The sequence below is a fragment of the Antennarius striatus genome, chromosome 18, assembly GCF_040054535.1.
Source record: "Antennarius striatus isolate MH-2024 chromosome 18, ASM4005453v1, whole genome shotgun sequence".
NCBI classification, from domain to species: Eukaryota; Metazoa; Chordata; class Actinopteri; order Lophiiformes; family Antennariidae; genus Antennarius; species Antennarius striatus.
In genome coordinates this window covers 16,455,253-16,476,450 of record NC_090793.1, presented here as the reverse complement: position 1 = coordinate 16,476,450, position 21,198 = coordinate 16,455,253, and the positions used below count along the sequence as shown (strand labels likewise).

Sequence of the window (21,198 nt, the reverse complement as noted above, 5' to 3'; positions counted from 1 at the left end):
TACTCAAATGACTTTTCAATCTATATTACCCTCATTAGCAGTCAGAGGTACTTCATGTGCATGATACATTTCCACTGAATGTCATGTACTCCCATCTCTCCTCATGTTAACCTGTACCAGAACAAGCTGTCTTTCAGGAGTTGTACTGTATGTCAAGAAATGTTGGAACACTTAGGAGAGATTACAGTTGATTACATGGAGAAATAACAGAATATTGTGATAGAAAAGGGGAAACCAGGACAACAACAATTTCAAAGTATCATTTGTAAAATTTTTGGTTATCTTCAGTCATAATTCACTTAATTCAATATTTGAATATGTGGATATTTTATCAGAAACATTTTTGTTGTCTATGTCACTGTGAAGAGGCCGCATAAGTAAATTTTCATACGGTAACCTTCTGCCTCAAAGTATTAAATTAATTCTAATTTTAAAAAAATAATGAGAAACATTGTAATAATAAATATAAGCATGGTAATCATTTGCAGCCACATACTCATGTATTTGTTCTACTAGTTATTATTTAAATTACATTAAATTCATTATTTTAAAAAACAAAATGACTCTTGGAACATTTTAGTGCCTTGAAGTGAAAGTAAACATGTTATTTTTCTTTCTGTCTAACCTTCACCATTTTCAGGTTCTGCGATTTTCCACAAATGCCGAAGAAGCAAGTTGAAAGATAACAGCATTAAAGGAAACTTTTATCAAAGATAGAGGGTTAACTCTAATCTTAAATGGTTGTATAGGAAAATTCAAAACTCATTTGCCCATAAATGCTGTAACATGGAATTGCTGAGAGCAGATTGGTCTTTGACACTTTAAACACAAGTGAGTCAAAAGGTCCAGTGTTCTGTTCTGACAGAAATGAGTGCTTTGTCATGAAGGAAAAAAGTATCATTAATTTTAATAAGATCACTGTTGCAGTAAACATGGATTGTGACACAACGGGTAGTGCCAAAGCAATTGGCAATGTCCTGAAACAAGCTAGTGTTGGCAGCTAAATTTAATCAAGCATGCATACCTGTTTTCCCAGCCATCTCGTCGTGTCAAGGTTTTTGTTTTTTTTTTCTGACAAGAGTGAGGAAACAGTACAGTTGTCAACATGACTGGGGAAACAGAAAATGTATGTACAACATTAGTGTTGTGACCACCGTTTTGTAATATGGGAGGAATGCAAAAAGGAGAAGTCATTCACACAGTGGCCTACATTGTTCAATGCATCCCCAACAGCTGAATAAATAGGATTGTTTTTTTGAAATTTTCAATGGAATTTTCCTCATTTTGACTTTAATTGAGGACAGAAAAAAAACAGGTGAAAAACAATATCTGAATACTCATTAAAGGAAGTAATATGAAGATAGAAGTATTCACACATACACACACACACACACACACACACACACAAACACACACACACACACACACACACACACACACTTGTCTGATTTTTTTATGCTTCCATGTACAAGTTTGTATTCTCCAAAGACAGCTGCATCGGAATGAGGCTGTCTAAACAGGCAATTAGATCTGCTTCATGCAGTTTTCAATCGCTGTTTTTGGTGTTTCCACTCTGCTGTTTTCATCTTAGTCATAAAATATGCACAGGTAGACCTATTGTCGTCCTCAGTGGACGACATCTAAGGAGGAGGCAGGTAAGGTAATGACTCTTTTTTTTTTTGCTGATGATGCCCAAGTGTGTCTTTTTGCTCTTTATGTCAGCATATTTTTTGTACTTTGTTCAAAAGCACCTAAAGGAACAAAACTTTTTTTTCAAACCCTTGTCAAACAGTTGAAGAAGTTGCCCCAGGTGTGTTGGTCCCCGTCAGTGTTCCATGATTATTACAGCATAAGGGCGTTAATGACGAAGAAATCAATTGAAGAAGTTAAAGTTGACTTACCATTGTTCTTCTGTATGTATACTGTAAATAGTGCATACAATAAATGACTGGAGATTGTATTTATTTAGCTGATCTCTAATTCAATATGATATGGATATTGTTTAATGAATGCATCTCCTAAAATGTTATCATTTATGTTGCTGTTTTTGCTGCATTGCAGTCTATATTAGTCTCTAAGGCAGTGCTTCTCAACCGCTACCATAAGTGCGTTGTGAGAAATAATCAGGCGTGCCATTGAAGATTATCCATTTTCACGTGAATGGTACTCTGAATTGCTTGTAGTGACAGGCAGAATAATTATACAAGAGGACAGTATGGCGCTAAATAGCAATTTACACAGTGCTACACATGCTGCGAATGTTACAACTCCAATTGTAATTGATCCATAAATATTTGAAAAGAAAACTTTCGCGATGGTTGCTATCCCAGCGGATCTACGGGCAACAAGTGAGGGACACTCTGGGTGTGTCGCTGATGCACCACTGACCCACACAAAAGACAACCACTTACTAAAACACACTGATACCTACGGGCAATTTGGAACCGATTGGAACCGGGCAATTACTTCACTTACCCTATATCATATGTTTTTGGAGGTGGGAGGAAGCCAGAGAACCCTTAGAGAACTCACACATACAAACTCCACACAAAAAAGGACTCAAATCCGGAAGCTCCTGGCTGTGAGACGACAGCACTGTGCCCAAGCTCAAGACAATAAAAATAATATTTATTGACTTCACTCATTCTAGGGCACCAACTGAGCAACACTTGCCATGAAAAAAATTGTCTAACAGTGTCATGGTTCCAAGTAAACTTAAACACCATCTCTAAATAAAACATCATTCACTTCATAACAAGAACACAGACTATTTTGTACCGCTCGGGAACAGCCTGAGAAAAATTAAGCGTTAATGAGGGAAACCACCAAAAGAAGTGAGACAGCTGAAGTTGCTGAACTCATAGCAAAATCAAAACAGTCACCAGGTACTGCCTTGTCTGCAGACTTATCTTAAAAGAGATGGTCAGCCCTGGCACTGTTAAAGAAATAATATAAGACCTCCTCCCAAATAACACAATTTACATTGAAGAAAATTATCTTTTCAATGTCTGATAACATTAAAAAGATACTTTTGGAAACGTTGCACATTAGTTGGCAAATTTGCATCCCAAGTCAATGAATCAACAGTGGACATGGACAACTTATTGCAAATGTGTATGTTGTTGATAGTGACATCATCCGAGAAAACTTTTGATGGGGCAGGCACACCAAAGAATGTGTGAACAGAGTGACAGAGCAACAACCAGCTGTCATTGTGAGTCACTGTTGTACCTGAGGATGTTATGCACTTGATAAACTTTGAAGACGAAACCTGTAAAAAGTTGCATGTTCGCTACACTGTGAGGCAATGGGAGTGTTGTTGCTCCATGTGGAGGTCTGCTGGCTGCTCCGTGGCACATTTTTAGCCTGCACATGTGATCTCCAGGAGGAACTAAAAGTGTTTCTGACAAATCAGAAGTATGCTGATGCTAAGGGGTTGTCAAGTGATGAGTAGTGGGCAAGTCAGATGTATCTGGCAAATATATTTAAACATCTGAATACCTGAAAACTTGAATGCAAGGCCAAAATAATCTGTTAAGTACAGATAAAATGGTTTTGTTGAAAGACGTAGCTCTGGAAACATGTGAAAAGTGCCAACCTTAAGATGTTCCCACACACCCAGACATGGCAGAGTGTCAACAGTACTGCTTAGTGAGACAATTGCTAAATGTATGCAGTCTTGAGCAATAGTTGTAATTTTATTTCCTTTCACTCTCCTCTGATTGTCTTGGCTAAGTTAGAAAACCATACAACTCAGCTGCAGTTGGAATGGACATGACTTTGCAGGAGCAGAAATAACTCAATTGAGAGAAAACTGTGGTAGTTGATTGACACAAATCTAGCACTTACTCACTGTTAGTGGACTAACTAAAAGTAGCATCCCTCCTTTTGTGGTTACCGTCAAAAGAAGTGAGCCAACACCAGGCCAATGTGACTTGTGATCATACTTCAACATGAGATAATACTGATTGGATGTTTATTTAGAGGAAATAGAGACTAGCCTGACATTGTAGATTATCAATGTACATTGAAGGATATTATCACCATGGGGAGACAGTAGAATTTGTACATGAGACAAAAAACTACATTTACTGCAGCATTCAAATTATAGGAGAAGAAACAGAAAAGCTTTTCAGAGACATTGTCCCGCTGTTGCCCAAGACAATTGATACTCAGATTATCTTTAGTTTACAGTAGATTAAAGACTTGGAGAAAATTGCTGGCTGCATTCGAGGACAGCATCACATTATGTATGAGGTGGTGCTGAAATAGTTTACAAGCATTTGTTGAGTGCTAATGTGGGTGCCTCTTCTATAACTTGTTGTACAACGTGGAGATGAAAAATGGGAACAGAATTCTTTAAAAACCCATTAGTTTGGATTTATGGGAGATTGGGTGTTGGTAATTTTTAAGGTGCAATTACCTACTGTTTTCCTTTCAACCCACTGCACCACCTATAATTTAAAGCTTATGTGTAGAAACAGACTGGTATTGTTCCACCACTGAATTTTCCTTAATCATTCTAGCAAAGCTGCATTTTTTTCAACTTAGCATGAAATTTTGAATTCTCTGGAAATGAGAACAGATTTTTTTTTTTTAGTAAGGTGTCAGAAGGGTAATAGCCCATATTTGGGCCTTAGGCCATTCCCATCCATCCTGTCTGAGGGAAAATCGCAAATTACAAAATACATTTTATATATATATATATATATATATATATATATATATATATATATATATATATATATATATATATATATATATATATATATATATATATATATATATATATATATATATATATATATATATATATATATATATCAGATGCTTTGCTAGCGAAGCTCCATAATCAACAAGGACTTTTTATGAACCTTCCACGCATACAGTGATGCAGCTGTCAAGACAAGTTATGTTATATCCCACAAAATTGCCACAAACAGTAAACACTTCTCTGATAGAGAGTTTGTTTAAGGAATGCTTGTCGGACTTTGCAGAACAAATATGCCCAGAGAAAAAGGAGGCATTTTAGAGTGTGCCCCTCTCCAAGTGCACTTTAACAAGATGAATTGAGGACATCACAGGAAATCTGGAACTTCAGCTGCAGCAGAGTAGTTTGACGTTTTTCTTCAGCTTTGGATAAGAGTTCTGACATGACATCCTGCAGCTACTCATCTTTGTACGTTGGACGACTGTGGGTTTTAATTCACAAAGGAGCTGGAATCCATTAGGCCAATGAATGGGACAACAACTTGAAATGATTTGTTCATGGATATAAATACATGTTTGGACATGTTGGAACGAAATGGGACTGGGTTGACTGAATCTAACAGGCAAAAATGAGAAGCAAAACAGGCAAAAATGCAGGATAAACCCTGATGACACTGAAGAGAAATTGGTATTTTTGCATTGTATTTAAATCAAGAAGTGTTAGAAATTAAACATGCTATTGATGTAATTAAAATAATTGGCTTTTTCAGGGCAAGAGCTTTCAATCACAGGCAGTTTATTCCACTTTTTGAGAAGAATGAAGCTGAACAGTGACATATACAACCACACAGCTGTCAAAAGGCTCAGCCTGGCAAAAATCTGAAAAGATTGTGGGGAAAAAAGATGCAAGAGTTCTGTCTGAGAAAAGGGAATGACATTCAACACCTTCCAGATACAGACTGTAGTGCAGACCTTGCTTTTTGCTGGTGATGTGACTACAGTAATGAATGAACTAAATGCTAAACTGCAGTGCAAGGGACTTTTTGTGCATGAAACGTACAGCTTGGTGAAGACGTTTATGAGAACGTTGCAGCTTCTTTTGAGCCAAATGGAAGACAACATTCTCACCCATGTGCCGAGACTGAAGAAAGCCACACCATCACCTGGTTCATTCATGTTTGAAGCACTGCATGGTGTATCTTCAAGAATATTTCAAGATTTTCAAAATTTTGAAATCCATGTGTGTATGTGTCCCCCCCCCCCTCCACTCATTCATTGTGCAGAATGCTCCTGTATGATGTTCAGCTTGCACTCATCTACCTACAGTCTGACAACTTCTAGCAGACCACTAGGTCACTGTCACTGTTTAATTTTTACTGCACTCAAGGAGGAGAATTTTCAACAAATGAGGATGCATGCTCAGAAGACTGTAGGCGTCTGTGGATCTACAGTATGTCTATATGTAGACACATGTCAGTGACATTCAACCTATCCAAACACTGATCTTTAATCACTGATATTTAATCACAGATATTCATTGAGATTTCCAAAACAGACTGGATTTTCTTATCTGTATTGCTCATTATATAAATATATTAATCTTTAGCATCTTGCAAAACAAACGTTTCATTGCTGTTTTGTTTAAAATAAATTAAAGTGAAATTCTGAATCTATTTTTATGTTATTTTGTTCTATTATTGGCCTGCTGTTTTGATTTAATATACAAGACAAAACACATTTGGTTATATTTGACCATTAAATGTATCCTAGTTGCATCTCCTACTTTCATGCATATGCAGACAATTAAGACTACATTATTTAGAGGATTTTAAAATTATTTATGGATGCTGTTAAATAATGAACCTGAGCATTAATTATATCCTCAGGAAGAAGAAGCGACACTGTCATGCAAATCATATTCAAATAGCCTAACATAAGACTTTTCAACAGCAAACAGTTTGATCCTGACAGGGAATGCACAGGTGGAACTGATGTTATTCATTGCACTGGTGATTCTAGTCTTTCACTGCCAGAAAGAGAAAAGGTGTCTGGCTCCCTACCATTCACTTATTTGCATAAAATAAATGTTTTGAAGCAAGTTTTCAAGGTTGGTAAATTGGATTATTTTCTTGGTTCTTCTTCAAGTGAGCAACAACGGTGGAAGATGAGCAAGCTAGTGGGGAAGATCCTCCTGCTAGCTGTGGAGTAACCTTGAATTTGAGTGAATATATAATTAATAGTTCACACTAAAATTGGTTACATCTGTGTGTTTTCTGTGTTGGTAAAACTCTATTGAAGTAGAGGAAGTATCATTCTGTAAATTTTTGCACATGTTGCCCTAGTTTACGTTTGAGGTGAATGCTTGTGGTTACCTTATTGAAGAAGGCACTGTTCAAAGTCGTTTATGTTTATTACCATTGAAATATTTTCACTAAAATAATTATGATCTGAACTTTTTCATATCAGTCAATCAGATCAAATCATCTCATTCCTCGCAGCTAGGTCACAGACCCTAAAATAACAGTAGCATATGCTAAAAATGAAAATGTAATCCCTTGCGCATCTGCGCATCAACACGAGCGGCTTCACAACTTTGCTGATTTTTTGAGGTAGTCACGTGATACCATATGCACATTCTACTGGCTGACGGCATCCGGAAATTCACTGCGTTCTGTGAGTCTTTTTATTATTTTTATTATTACTGTAACTAATAAAATAGTTTGTCACTACATTCCTAAATTTTGTTTTTGTTGGTGATTCTTGGAACGCATTAACCGCGAGTACTGAGGGGTTACTGTACTTTTGATTTTAGTTGAGGCGTCTATCACTTTTTTGTTCTTTTAATCAACACATTTGAATATGTTGCAGTATAAAATTCTATTTCTTTTTAATATAAAAGAGAGACTAAAAGTAGAAGTCATTGTCAAAATAGTGGCTGAGCCAGTGGTTACTTGTAATCAAGTTTATCACACTCATACTTTAAATTCGCCAATGTAATATAACGCTTGTTTCAATGCGCTATAACATTCTCCTCTTGACTGCCCATTGGTGCAGCATTGAGCCACAGTTTGTTTGTTTATTTGTTTGTTTTTTGGTCGATGATTGGAAAGAGCAATGTAAGACATTGTGTTGTAGAATTAGAACTTAAATTTTAGTTGATTTGTCTGGGTCAGCTCACACTCACCTTTCAAAGCAGAGAGGTACATTTTCTTGTAACTGCCAGTAAAATACTTCTCATCACACTGAGAGGACATGCTGGTTACACTCGAAACAACTTGATAATATTACAAAGTAGTGATATTAAATTGCATCAACTGTTTTGTGTTCATTTTTCTCTGGAGCTATGGTCCCTTTGTCCTTGACAGCTTTACTATATTCCTGTGCTCAGAAAGCACTCAGTGAGGTCCATTTCCCATAGTTGTTAAGTTGCCATCTCTAATGGAATATCTACCAAATAATATGTGGGTTAAAATGTTTTTATCTCACTATCAAAGCTGAAGTTCCACGTTATTGTTCCATTTATTACAACTGAACTCAAAGACTGTAGGGGTTAATTGTGCAAGTCAGTTTTCTAGTCTGCCAATTAAATTTACATTCAAGATGAAGAAATGAATTTTTATCATAAATGTTTCAGCAGTAAATCTGATCATTTTTTACAAGCATCACTGCTTTTCCTTCCAGTAATCTTTACTAATAGGAAAGTAATATTGACAGTATGCTATCATGAGAAAAAGCAACATAATGATAGTCCTCATCCTCATTTCTTTAAGAACTTAATGTTTTTGTGTCACATATGATTTAACTCTCAACATGATGGATACTTATCTTAAGTCTACTTATCTAGTGCCATTCTTAGGTTATTGAGAATGTATGAATAGCTTACATTCTCATTAACATAAATATGTAAATATTTGTCTACATCTGTTTCCAGAAGATGCTGTTCCCTGCCAATAAACATTTCTGGGGGAATATTGTGTTGTGAATATTGCTTTACTATTTAATCGGTCATGTCAAATGCTGAGACAATGGCATCATCAAAGTAGCTTCGCCACTTGTTAAGTGAAGCAATGCCAACATCTGTGCTGTCAGATAGTCATGGCTGCCAATGTCATTTAAACCGTGTCTTCATATTGTACTAAAACCAATAATATGAATAGCTGACAAAGCTGTTGTCATCAAAAAAATCCTTTCGTTTTTCAAATTGAAATAGCTGCCAAGAGTTATTTCATTTTTGAGGCTCTTCTGCTGTTTAGTCAAAGGCTTTATTCTTGTTTGGCAATTTTCAAAGCTGTTGTTGTTGAGCAACATTAGCAAGAATTTTTTTTTTTGTCTACGTATATCCAACTGAGGCTGTAAAACTTTGCTTTTTTCATGAGTTTTCCTTGTCACTTTACGATATGCAATCTATTGAAATTCATATTTTTAGCCTGAAAATACAACCTAGCCTCATTTAAAACAGACTTTTGTGCATCAACAGTTTGTTGATCAGGCCATTCTGTCCCTGCTGTGTGCATCAGTCCTCATTCATTAAACGACAGACCAGTCAGGTTACATTGCTTACATTGCTCAGTTTTAATAGTTGGTACTCTGAAGCAAAGGACTGATATTTACTTCTTCACCAAGATGTAAAATAGGGAACATTTAAATTGTTTAATTTGAATTTTCTTACCAAGTAAAACTGTTTTCATTCATTCATTTCATTTATCATTCCATTTCTTTTAAGCTGAACTGAAGTGTCACAAAACCTTTTATGTTGGAGTTTTTTTCAGACAAGCATTAGTCATGTTGTCCAGGAAGTCATCATTGTAATTGTGTTGTGTGTTTTTGTATGTGTGCTCTCCGTTTCACAATCATTGTAAACTTTATACATTCTTCCATTAATGCTGAAGGACACACTGTGTTCATTTTTTGCTTAAAATATCACATCAGACTTGCACTACTACCATCTGTTTTCAGCGCAGAGCTGTGCTGAACTGCTTACCAAAAAAAAAAAGAAAAAAAAAGGCTCTTTAAGATTAGATGGAATGTCTAGCATACTTAAACAATGTCCAAAATGATCAAAAATTAGATGACATTAATTGTTGTCTTGCAATATTCAGGAGAAAATTTTCTGATGTGAAGAATCACATCTTTGAACTTCCAGTCTGCATGCTTTATAATATCAAAGGTGTAAGCTGCAACCGATGGTACTGTTGAGCAGCAGTGAGTACTCTGGCTATTTAGGCAAATAATAGCTACCATTTGACTGTGTACAAAAACTGAATCTCACCTTCGGTTCTTGCTAAAGATGTTCTTTTTCTTGCTATAGACTCTATAGAGCATTCTGCACAGCAACAATTTGCAACAGTTAGTCTGCTTTTTCTTGCATTGATGTTAGAGAAATCAAGTACCTCTTCTCCCTTTGATAAAATCTTGATACCTTGAAGTATGCAATGCCCTATGTCAAATCTGTTAAGTTTGTATCAAATAAGCTGGACCCAAATTGCAAAACTACAGAGATGTTCTGAAAGGTCAAACAAAGTGTACTTGGAGAAAATCAGGTTTTAACAAACTACTGTATATCAAAGATAGTGATTGATGAATGGCTGACTGGACCAACAGAAAGGCTGGAATCTTCTTCTTGAGGCAGATAAGTCACCAGGACTGATGGATTTCCATGCAAGGTTGAAAACAGCAGGGAGATGGAAGTTCTGCAGCACAAAAAGTAAAGTTAGAAACCAACTAGTAAACAGGGTAGAAATACATTTCTTACAAGAAAGCACATAAGAAATCAGTGTGGCACCACAAGGATTAACTGACAATCTGACAAATGCTGAGTGGAATGCCAAGGCTCGTCAGTTTAGAGGAGCAGGTGTAGCTGATGAACCCACTGTAGCTGACGAGGAGAAGGGGAGGTGTGAGTACAATGGAGAGAGCACCATTCTATTGAAGTACAATCAAATTCTTCCGCAAACAGGGAAGGATTTGATAAATTAGGAAAAGGAGGAAACAATGAAAAACATGATGGGGAAGGGACAAGGAAGCTGCTGCTGACAGTCTTGTAAGATGTGTGCTTTAGTATAAATAGAACAAAGCTCCTCATGTACATGAGGCAACCAGATTTCAAAATCAGGAGTATAATTGTCCTGTTGTCCAACCCAAGCACTATCATGCGTTTATTTATTTGGTTTGATGTTTTCGTTGATCAACTTTGTTGATAATCAACTTTTGACTGCTGATTAGACAAAAGCATTATGAAGAAATTGTGAAATTGGTCATGTATCTTTTCCTATCCTCCATCCCTAGCAAGTCTATAGTGCTGCCATCTCTACAGAGTACATAGTTCTCTGGATCACAGGCTTGTAGAAGTCTGAACATGGCCCGCCTAGATGCAGATACCTCCCCCAATTTGTATGAATTTACTGGTAAATAAGGCGTGATCTGAAGATCTGATGAATTGAAACCTCCAAAATTCTCTATGTTCGTAGCTGATCCTCACTAATTTTTTCTTGCAGTATAATATAGAGATTTTAAAGTCTTGACTTTAATTTAGTCCTTTGTGGTTGAATATCCATTGTCAAAGGTTCATCTTGTCAAAAAGATTGGGGGGGGGGGGTCAAACCTGCATTGGTGTTATGACCCAATTGTTAAGCCACAGCTGCTGTGAGGTTTTTTTTTTATTTTGTTCAAAGACCCTTTGTAGATTACTGTACTCTTGTTGGATGAGTAAATCAAATGACTACAACAGGCGTCGTCGGTAATGTTAAACAGAGGTGCTCACGGGGAGGGGGGTGTTATCAAGCTTGCACTACTTGGCTTTGATGTCCATGAGCCTTCATTTCAAATCTAATCGAAGGAAGAAAAGAATGACGCTGTCATCTGTCAAGCACAGCAGTGACTGCATCTTCTGTTCTGGCTTCCTTTGCCGTTTTTGTTTTTTCAACCTCACTATAAAGTCCCAAATATCAGTCTAGGATTTTTTTTTACTCTCATTGTAGATGTTGTTTTTTTTTCCTTTTTTTTTTGCTTTGTTTATGTGTGAATCCAACAGCGGGTTCAACTTTCTTGAACCCAGACGGGGACTCTGGGACGGAGGCAGACAGTGAGCCTCAGATGGCCTTTTACACCGACCCAAACCGCAGTCGCCGCCGGAGTCGAGGTATGAGAAATGGTAACGCCAACAGCGCGTGGGGCTCAGGGGGTAAGGAGGACTTATACACCTATAGACTGATTATTCCGTCATTCGATGGTAATACCATCACCACGACGCATGACAAATAACCTATACAGTGCATATATCAGTTGGATGCTCCAGTGTTGTGTGTGCTCATGATTCTAACTCCTAAAGCACTGTGCATAAAATTTGTGCTTATAATAGTCTTCATAAAGTAAGTGTGTGTAAAATGGTATCACATTGGTGGTGAGCATGTAACACTGATCTCTGTGCATCTGCATAAAATCTTGTTGGCTGAAATCAAACAAGGCAATGAGATCAAAGGTTGTTAAGAACACAGCATATCTTTTCGATTGCATCTCATGACATTAAAAATGTGTTTTGAAATAATATTACATAGAAATATTATTTCTAAGGAAGATCAAATGCAAATGCTGTCAAAGTGAAGTGGTGCAGCATGCTGTATCTGTCCGCATGCCATGTCCCTGCAGCTTCAATGTACAGTTATGGTTTGTGGAAGAGACAAGGGAAACTGCAAGAAAAAAAAACATAAGACAATGGTCTCAAAATAATAGCTGCTGTCAGAAGGTGTTACAAGCCTTTACAAAGCCTCCAAACCAATTATGCTGCTGTCATGTGCACAGGTGTCACAAACACAGCAAACCCTCCAGTGTAGCCCACACCTTTAATTAGAGCAACACTTAAAAATAGAATAAAGTGGCTGTTGCGCTGCTCTAGCTATGATGTTTTGATCTGAGGGAAGGGATGATTCATGAGGCGTGACAAAAGTATTCCTTCATGTTCAAGGAGAATTTTTTGAAATGTTTATTTTTAATGTACAAAAATGTCAAGATTATTTAAGAGAAGGTATGTCAAAAAGGTGGAATTATGCCCTGCATCCACTTTCTGACTGGGCTACTTAAGTAAACTAGTTTTATACACAATAGGAGAGGTCAGCTTTCTACTTTGCGTTTTGTTTAAAGCATTGCTTCAGGCAATGTTTGAATGAGAAAGTTCTGCCAGAGTAATTTAAAAGTGACAATGCAATCTAGAATTATTCTGTGCGTGAAAAAATAACCGCTTAGAACAAAGTGTGAGTCACTTCTTTCAAGGTCACTGTGTTTTTTGTGCGTGTGCATATATATTCGTGTGTGTGTCTGTGTGTGTGTGTGTGTGTGTATGTGTGTGTGTGTGTGTGTGTGTGTGTGTGTGTGTGTGTGTGTGTGTGTGTGTGTGTGTGTGTCTATTTACCCATGGACCTGTGGGTATGAGGTCACGTTTAACACTTTCTGTGTGAGACTCTGTAGTAAAAGAGATAAGGGCAGAATTCTCGCTCTGGGAGAGAGGAGACGAAAGAGGGAACCGTTCCATTTAGACCCACTTTTAGACACCTTTTTCGGCCTCATCCCTGCAGTAATATCCTTCAAGGGTAAAACGTCTTCCTGGGCCACTGAGTTGTGTGTAGTCAAACCTTCACAAAACCCTGAGGTTTGTGATCCAAAGGTCCTTTTCATGGCTTTTAAGACCATTTATGGCTTATGTGTAAAATGACTGTGTAGGCAGTTTGTGTTTGTGTGCATGTATGTTTATTGGTTAAAAGGTTATGGGGGAGTTAAAAGCAGGTACTCCTTCATATATCTTGGTACTTTGTTTACACCCAGTCTCTCTGTATGTGTTTATTTTCTGCAGCAGGTTCCCCTCGGAGCCCAATCAATAAGACCACCCTAACTCTGATCAGTGTCATCAGCTGTGTGATCAGCCTGGTTTACGCCTCTCACCTCTCGTGCAGCCTCTCAGTCCGGGTAATCCTACATGTGCCGGAACACCTCATTGCTGACGGTAAGGCTTTACACCACACATATTTTGAATGCAGCCTTTTCATACACAACTCCTTGAATGCAAAAAAAATTCTGATGGGGCTAAGCTGGCATTTTTTGCCACTCTTCTGGGAGTTCAGCTAGCTATTGCTCTCAAACCAAGCATTTGTGTCTTTCAGTTAGGCCACTGATTTCTTTACTCTTACAAAGAAAACATGAAATGTCAGGTTGACCACCCTCACACCAGGTTAGCCATGTGAGAGCAGAGAGCAAATGCCCTTAGAGCATCAAAGTATATTAAAGCCCAGTGGCGGTGACCACCTGTAGTGAACCCTCCATCATTCTTCCCCTTGTACTTTCTGATTTGTTGAACTACCTTACTAATAGCTTTCAATCTTGCACCCGCAGAAAAAAAAAAAAATCACCATGGGGGCCAAGCGCTGCCTCCTGCTAGCTCATTGGCATTTCTCAGCTGTCACAGGAGTTAGCCAGCAGTCCGGATATATTATAAACTATGATTGGTTAACTCATCTATCATCTGAAGGTCTGATTTGATTCGAAGCACTGCAGCTTTCCGGTGGTCCATATGCTGGCCTGCCAAGGAGATAATAAAATTTCAGGGAGGCTTCCAGGGAGGCAACTTTGAAAGAAGAGATGAAAGATTGTGAATTTGTATGTTGAATTACAAAACTTGGATCGATTTAGAATGTTTCCATAAATGTCTCCACAATCTCATCAGACAGAATTGATGTCATGGTGAATCAGATGAAAATTTGGATTCAACCACTGGGGAAAGAAGCTATTAATGCCAACAGCTGTCTGCCTTCAGTACAGTGAGAGACACAGAAATGTAGTCACACCTTTCTCCCTGCTTTTTACTTCAGGGGGCAGCAGTAGCTCAGCGATAGAGCGGGCGGTAGAGCGGGTCGTCCAATGTTCCAAGATCGGCTGTTCGATTCCTGCTCCCACCTCAAAACACCCGGAGTGTGAGCTGACAGTGGGAGGTGTCAGTTCACACTCCAGGTGTTTTTGGGCGGGAGCACTGCCGAGGTGCCCTTGAGCAAGGCATAAAACTTCCTCCGTCCCGCAAAAATCAGATTTCATGTGGTGTGAGACTGTTCATACTACAAATGAGATATGCAATATCAATCTCGATGAGCTAAAATCAGATATATGTGACTAGTCTAAACAAGGCCTAATATATGTGCATGTGTGTGAATTACTAACACTTGAGTGTGCCACTAATTTCCCCTAGAGGATCATTAAAGTATATAAAATTAAAAAATTAAGAAAAAATCAGGGAAAATAATTGTAAAATGAAAAATAAACCTATATATTTATAAAGGATGACAATATGTACTGCTACAAGTTAAATTAAAAATAGTCTAATTGGACTAACTTCTTTGTGACTATTTTGCAGCCTAAAATATGTGTCTGGGGTATCTTGTGTCAAGTTGTATTTAACTAGTAAACACAAAGCTATGTTTATTACAGATACACATATCTACAGAACCTTACTTTTATGTTCTCGGTTCATTATATTTTACAGATGTCCACGTTAATATAAGAATAAATTTCATGATGCAAAGAAGCAGTCAAACATATCTTTAAAAGAACATGACACCATGAAACCAGAAGCATTTAATAATAGTCATGTGTCTGTCCATTTACAGTGTGTGCTCTAGTTTGATTGGGGTGATCAATGATGATGACACTAACTAGGCCACACAGAGCCTGCCAAGAGGTCATCAAATATGCTTGGTTTAGCAAATGCCCAGTGCTTCCAGTTTTTGCAGATGTAGAGGACTTTGGTCAGTGTGCATTACTGCTGATTTGTAGTGATCCAATTGTAGAGTAACTCTCAGTATCAGACACTTTAATGAAACCAGGTATGCTAAGTGTCAAGTATCAAGTTTTTTAATATACACATAACTCCATCTTATTATACACTTCATCTTTTGAACAGCTTAAACAATTCAGTTTGCAAGTGTGTTTACTATGAGAAGATTATATTGATTAAATGAAGTAATTTAATATAAAACCAAATAGTATGTAAACTAAATTTGTCATTGACCTTAACTTTTGCCTCAATTACCTCAATAATCCAATGAAATTTACATCAAAAAGGTACTGTACATTGCATCCTGGCAACATTGTCAAGTTTATCACTATTGTTTACATGTAATGATACATTGGTTGGTGAACTCTCAGCTACATTTTTATATTAATGTAATCAAGGTCCAATTTGTAAAGGGGATGGGGGAATCATAATCTACTCTATATAATCTACTCTGCTCTTGCTGACTTTGAACCTTACCCGAATATACTGTATTTATGAATACACATATACATATATATATATATACAGTTAATGCTGTATAATATGCTGTTGCAGTATTATGTTTGAAAACATTTCAACCATTTAATGACTTTTGATTTACATGCAAAGATTTGAAATCGGATTAAACTTCACCAATTCAAACCAATTCAAACCAAAAATAGAAGACAAAAAAAATATTTTCTCTTTCACGGTCACATTGATCCTGAAGCAGAGGAGAACAGTGTTGATGCCTCAGCTGAGTGCCCGAGTAACAAACAAGCAATGGCAGGTATTCTTCCAGTGTAACATGGCATTTATATTTTTTATCTCAATTAATTTTGCTGCTGTCAAGCTTTTTCATCATACCTGAATCACAATTCTCACTTTATTCGTTCATCCATCTTTACGGTTGTCTTTTCTTGAGCCATTTATCTGACATACAGATTACTTGTCCTACTGGATCCTATCCCAGTTGACTATAACGAGAGGTGGCATTCACCCCGGATGAGATGCCAACTAATTGCAAGTGCCACATACAAAGACAGACCTCCACCCATAATCAAATCTACGCGGAATTTAGGACTGAATAAGTTACCTAAGTTACATGTTTTTGGAGGTGGAAGGAAGCTGGAGAGAATCCATGCAGACAGGGAGAACATGCAAGCCCCGCACAGAATGGATTTGAACCCTTAATGTTCTTGCTGTGAGACAACAGAGCTAATTACTGATAAAACGTGCTTCACAACTCCCACTTTAATGACTTGTAATTGTAAATAATATATAAGTAATTTTTTTAGTTGTCTGGAAAGATCATACCTAGTCATCTTTTAGATCCTCAGTTGGCTTTTGGTTAATCATTTATTTTCTACTCATATCAAGCATGAATGGTGTAATTTTTTACCAACTCTTTGGAAAATCACTGCTAATTGCAAGAGTCGCCTTTATGCTTGAAGTTTCTAAATAGGCATAGTATTTTAGTTACAAGGTATGAATTCTTGCCTTTTTGTCCTCAAATTATAATGAATGTTAAAAGTCAAAGAACATATGAAGCGATGAAACCTACGTTCACACAAAATATGTTTGTGTTTTCAATTTCTTTTTTTTCATCCTCCTTCCACTTTCCCTATGTATGTTTAACCATTTTTGTATTTCTTTTCTTCATCTGAATCATCCTTCCTTACCTATGGCATCTTTTTACCCCTAATTCTTCTGGTCTTCTCAGGATCAAGGTTCATTTTGCTGCAAGGGAGTCAGTTAGATGCCTCGGACTGGCTGAACCCTGCCCAGATCTTGTTGTACTACCAACAGAATGCCAGCGGCCCCTGGGTCAGTGAGCTATGTGGACGACGCCTCTTGGATCCTTGTGAGCATCAGTGTGAGCCAGAGACAGGTGAGCTGAGAATATAGCATAAACATGTCTTGACTGTTACCATGGAAACATGAAAAGTTACTAATTTGATTTTTTTTTTTGTCTGTCTCGATAAGTTTCTGTCATCACCAGAAGAAATCAGTTATATTTAGAAAATTCATTACATATAACATATAATACTGCAGGATTCAATTAACCGTCAGACAAGCAGCAAATCAAATGGAGGACAGTTCAGGAAGTAATTGGTATTAACTAAGAAGTATGGTGCGGTCAAGTAATTTTACAATAAAATTTAATTATTTCAAATAATGTTCCTGTTATATCATATATTGCACATGTGAAAAATATTTTTTCGGAATCTTTCTTTTATTGAAACAGTTTAAGACAGCAGTTAGTCCTTGCATAGTTTATAATAGTTTATGCAAATATGGTGGTTTTGGTATGAGTGTCCACCTCCCAATTGCCTGATGGGAAATATCTGTAATATATATATATTAAAAAAAAAAAAAAAGTCCCTCTCACCCTTGTGGGGTGGTATCTGTGTGTCATCCTCAAGCTCGGGTCCTCTACCAGAGGCCTGGGAGTCTGAGGGTTCTGCGCAGTATCTTAGCTGTTCCTAGGACTGCGCTCTTCTGGACTGAGGCTTCAGATGTTGTTCCAGGAATCTGCTGGAGCCACTTTTCCAGTTTGGGGGTCACTGCCCCAAGTGCTCCTACTACCACGGGGACCACATTAACCTTAACCTTCCACATCTGTTCCAGCTGTTCTTTCAACCCTTGATATTTCTCAATCTTTTCGTGTTCCTTCTTCCTGATGTTGGCATCAGCTGGAATCGCCACATCTATCACCACTGCTCTCTTCTGCTCTTTGTCCATCACCACAATGTCCGGTTTGTTAGCCAGTAGCTGTTTGTCGGTCTGGAAGCTGAAGTCCCACAGGATCTTAGCCTTGCTGTTCTCAACCACCTTCGGTGGTATGTCCCATTGGGATTTGGGTACTTCTAGTCCATACCGGGTACAGATGTTCCTGTACACTATCACAGCTACTTGGTTGTGCCTTTCCATGTATGCTGAGCTGGCGAGCATCCTACACCCTGCTACCACATGCTGGACTGACTCTGGGGCTTCTTTACATAGCCTGCACCTTGGGTCAGATCTACTGTGGTAGATATTGGCCTCTATTGCCCTTGTACTTAGGGCCTGTTCTTGTGCTGCCATGATCAGTGCCTCTGTGCTGTCTGTCAGTCCAGCTTTATTCAGCCATTGGTAGGTCTTCTTGATATCAGCCACTTCCTCTATCTGACGGTGGTACATGCCGTGTAGGGGCTTGTCCCTCCATGTTGTCTCCTCCTCCTCCTCTTCCTCCTCAGGTTTCTGCTGTCTAAGGCATTCACTGAGCAGTTCATCTGTTGGGGCCATCTTCCTGATGTACTCTTGGATTTTTGATGTCTCATCCTGGACAGTGGCCCTGATGCTCACTAGTCCTCGGCCTCCCTCTTTCCGCTTAGTGTACAGCCTCAGGATGCTGGACTTGGGGTGAAACCCTCCATGCATGGTGAGGAGCTTTCTAGTCTTGATATCTGTGGCTTCTATCTCCTCCTTTGGCCAGCTTATGATCCCAGCGGGGTATCTGATGACCGGCAGTGCATACATGTTGATGGCTCGGACCTTGTTCTTGCCATTCAGCTGACTTCTCAGGACTTGCCTTACTCTCTGGAGGTATTTGGCTGTGGATGACTTCCTTGCGGCCTCCTCATGGTTGCCATTAGCCTGTGGGATTCCAAGGTATTTGTAGCTGTCCTTGATGTCTTCTATCCTGCCCCCTGGTAGGTTGACCCCTTCAGTTCTGATCATCTTGCCTCTTCTTGATACCATCCGGCCACATTTGTCTAATCCGAATGACATCCCTATGTCGTCGCTGTAGATCCTGGTGGTGTGGATCAGTGAGTCAATTTCTCGCTCATTCCTGGCATACAGCTTGATGTCATCCATGTAGAGGAGATGGCTGATTGTTGTCCCGCTTCGGAATCGGTATCCGTAGCCACTCTTTGTGATGATGTGACTGAGGGGGTTCAGGCCTATGCAGAACAGCAGTGGTGATAGTGCATCCCCTTGGTATATGCCGCACTTGATGTTAACTTGGGCAATTGGCTTGGAGTTAGTCTCCAGGGTTGTCTTCCACTTCCCCATTGAGTTCTTGATGAAGGCTCTTAGTGTCCTGTTGATCTTATACAGTTCCAGACATTCCAGTATCCACGTGTGTGGCATTGAGTCGTAGGCTTTCTGGTAGTCAATCCAGGCGGTGCACAAGTTGGTCTGTCTATTCTTACAGTCTCTGTGTACTGCTCTGTCCACCAGTAGCTGGTGCTTGGCTCCCCTGGTGTTACTACCAACTCCTTTCTGTGTCCCGCTCATATATTGATCCATGTGCCTACTCATCTTAGCTGCCATGATGCCTGACAGGAGCTTCCATGTTGTACTGAGACAGGTTATTGGCCGGTAATTGGATGGGGTAGATCCCTTCTGTGGGTCTTTCATGATCAGGACTGTCCTGCCTTCAGTCAACCATTCTGGGTGCGTCCCATCCCAGCAGCTGGTTCATCTGTGCTGCTAGACGCTCGTGGAGTGCTGTCAGCTTCTTTAGCCAGTATGTATGGATCATATCGGGGCCCGGTGCTGACCAACTCTTCATCTTTGACACTCTTTCTTGGATGTCTGCCATTGAGATGGTTACTGGTTCTTGTTCTGGGAGGCAGCTGTGGTCAGTCCTTAGGTCCACTAGCCACTGGGCATCGGTGTTGTGTGATGCTACTCTTTCCCATATGCCCTTCCAGTATTTCTCCACCTCAGCTCTTGGTGGGTCTGGCCGGATGCTATTTCCCTGCCACTGAGAGTACACCTTTGCTGGTTGAGTGGAGAAGGTCTTGTTTATTCTCCTGGCCTCAATCTCCTTGGTGTATCGCTTCAGTCGGGTAGCCAGAGCTGTTAGTCTCTGTTTGGCAGTTTCGAGTGCTTCAGGTATGGAGAGCTTGCTGTATTTCCTGGGTGCCCCTTTATTCACCATGTTCCCCTTCTGTAGCTCGGCTAGCTGGCTGACTTCTCTCCGTGTCGCCTTTATCTTGGCCTCTAACCGTCTCTTCCATGGAGGGTATTGTTTGTTATGCCCTGTGTTGATCTTGTATCCCAGCATCTCGAGGATTACTGTTGCTGTACTGTGGATCAGCTTGTTGGTCTCAGTTATGTTCCCTGTGGGGATGGTTCTTATTGCAGCATTCACATCTTCTAGCAGATCTTCTGAAGGTACTTGACAACTTAGCTTCGGTATTTGTCGGAGGCTCCAGGTTTCCATTTGGGTCACGATCTTCCTTCGCAGGTCAGCAGCTCTTGTATTGAGGCTGTCTATGTCTCTTGGGGCTTGGTACCCAATCACGGATTGTGGGGGGGTGATATCCCCCCGCTGACCTGGCGTCCTGGCTCCCCCTTGCCGTAGCATTGTTGTTGTATTTCATCGATCTCTAGTTGTGACAGCAGTTTTCGGTTACGGATGTTGGAACACTGGGCTAACAGCTGTTTCTTTGTTAGCCTTGATTGTGGGTTTCGAAGCATCCATTGGTTCCACATCCGCCCCATATATCCCCTCTCTCTGGGATTACTTGTGTAGTAGCATTCCAACAACTCCGTATTCTCCGCCCTTGTCCATGTGTGTCTTGTTCCAGTAGCCCATTTCTCATCAGATTGCCCTGGTTCCCTAGCATCTGACGCGGACCTTGTTAACCCGGGCGACGTCCGAGCCGGTATGACTCTGTCATTATTGTGTTCACTCATGTTTG

General features: G+C 39.3%; 1 protein-coding gene across 1 annotated transcript in view; it reads left to right on the top strand.

Annotated features, from left to right (window-relative positions):
* astn1 (astrotactin 1) overlaps positions 1-21,198 on the top strand; it is a 277,794-nt gene that overhangs the window by 61,938 nt on the left and 194,658 nt on the right. The window contains exons 6-8 of the mRNA XM_068339866.1: positions 11,741-11,890; positions 13,553-13,702; positions 17,223-17,390. Of these exons, the coding sequence (XP_068195967.1) occupies positions 11,741-11,890; positions 13,553-13,702; positions 17,223-17,390 (468 nt within the window). The remainder of the gene's footprint in view (positions 1-11,740; positions 11,891-13,552; positions 13,703-17,222; positions 17,391-21,198) is intronic.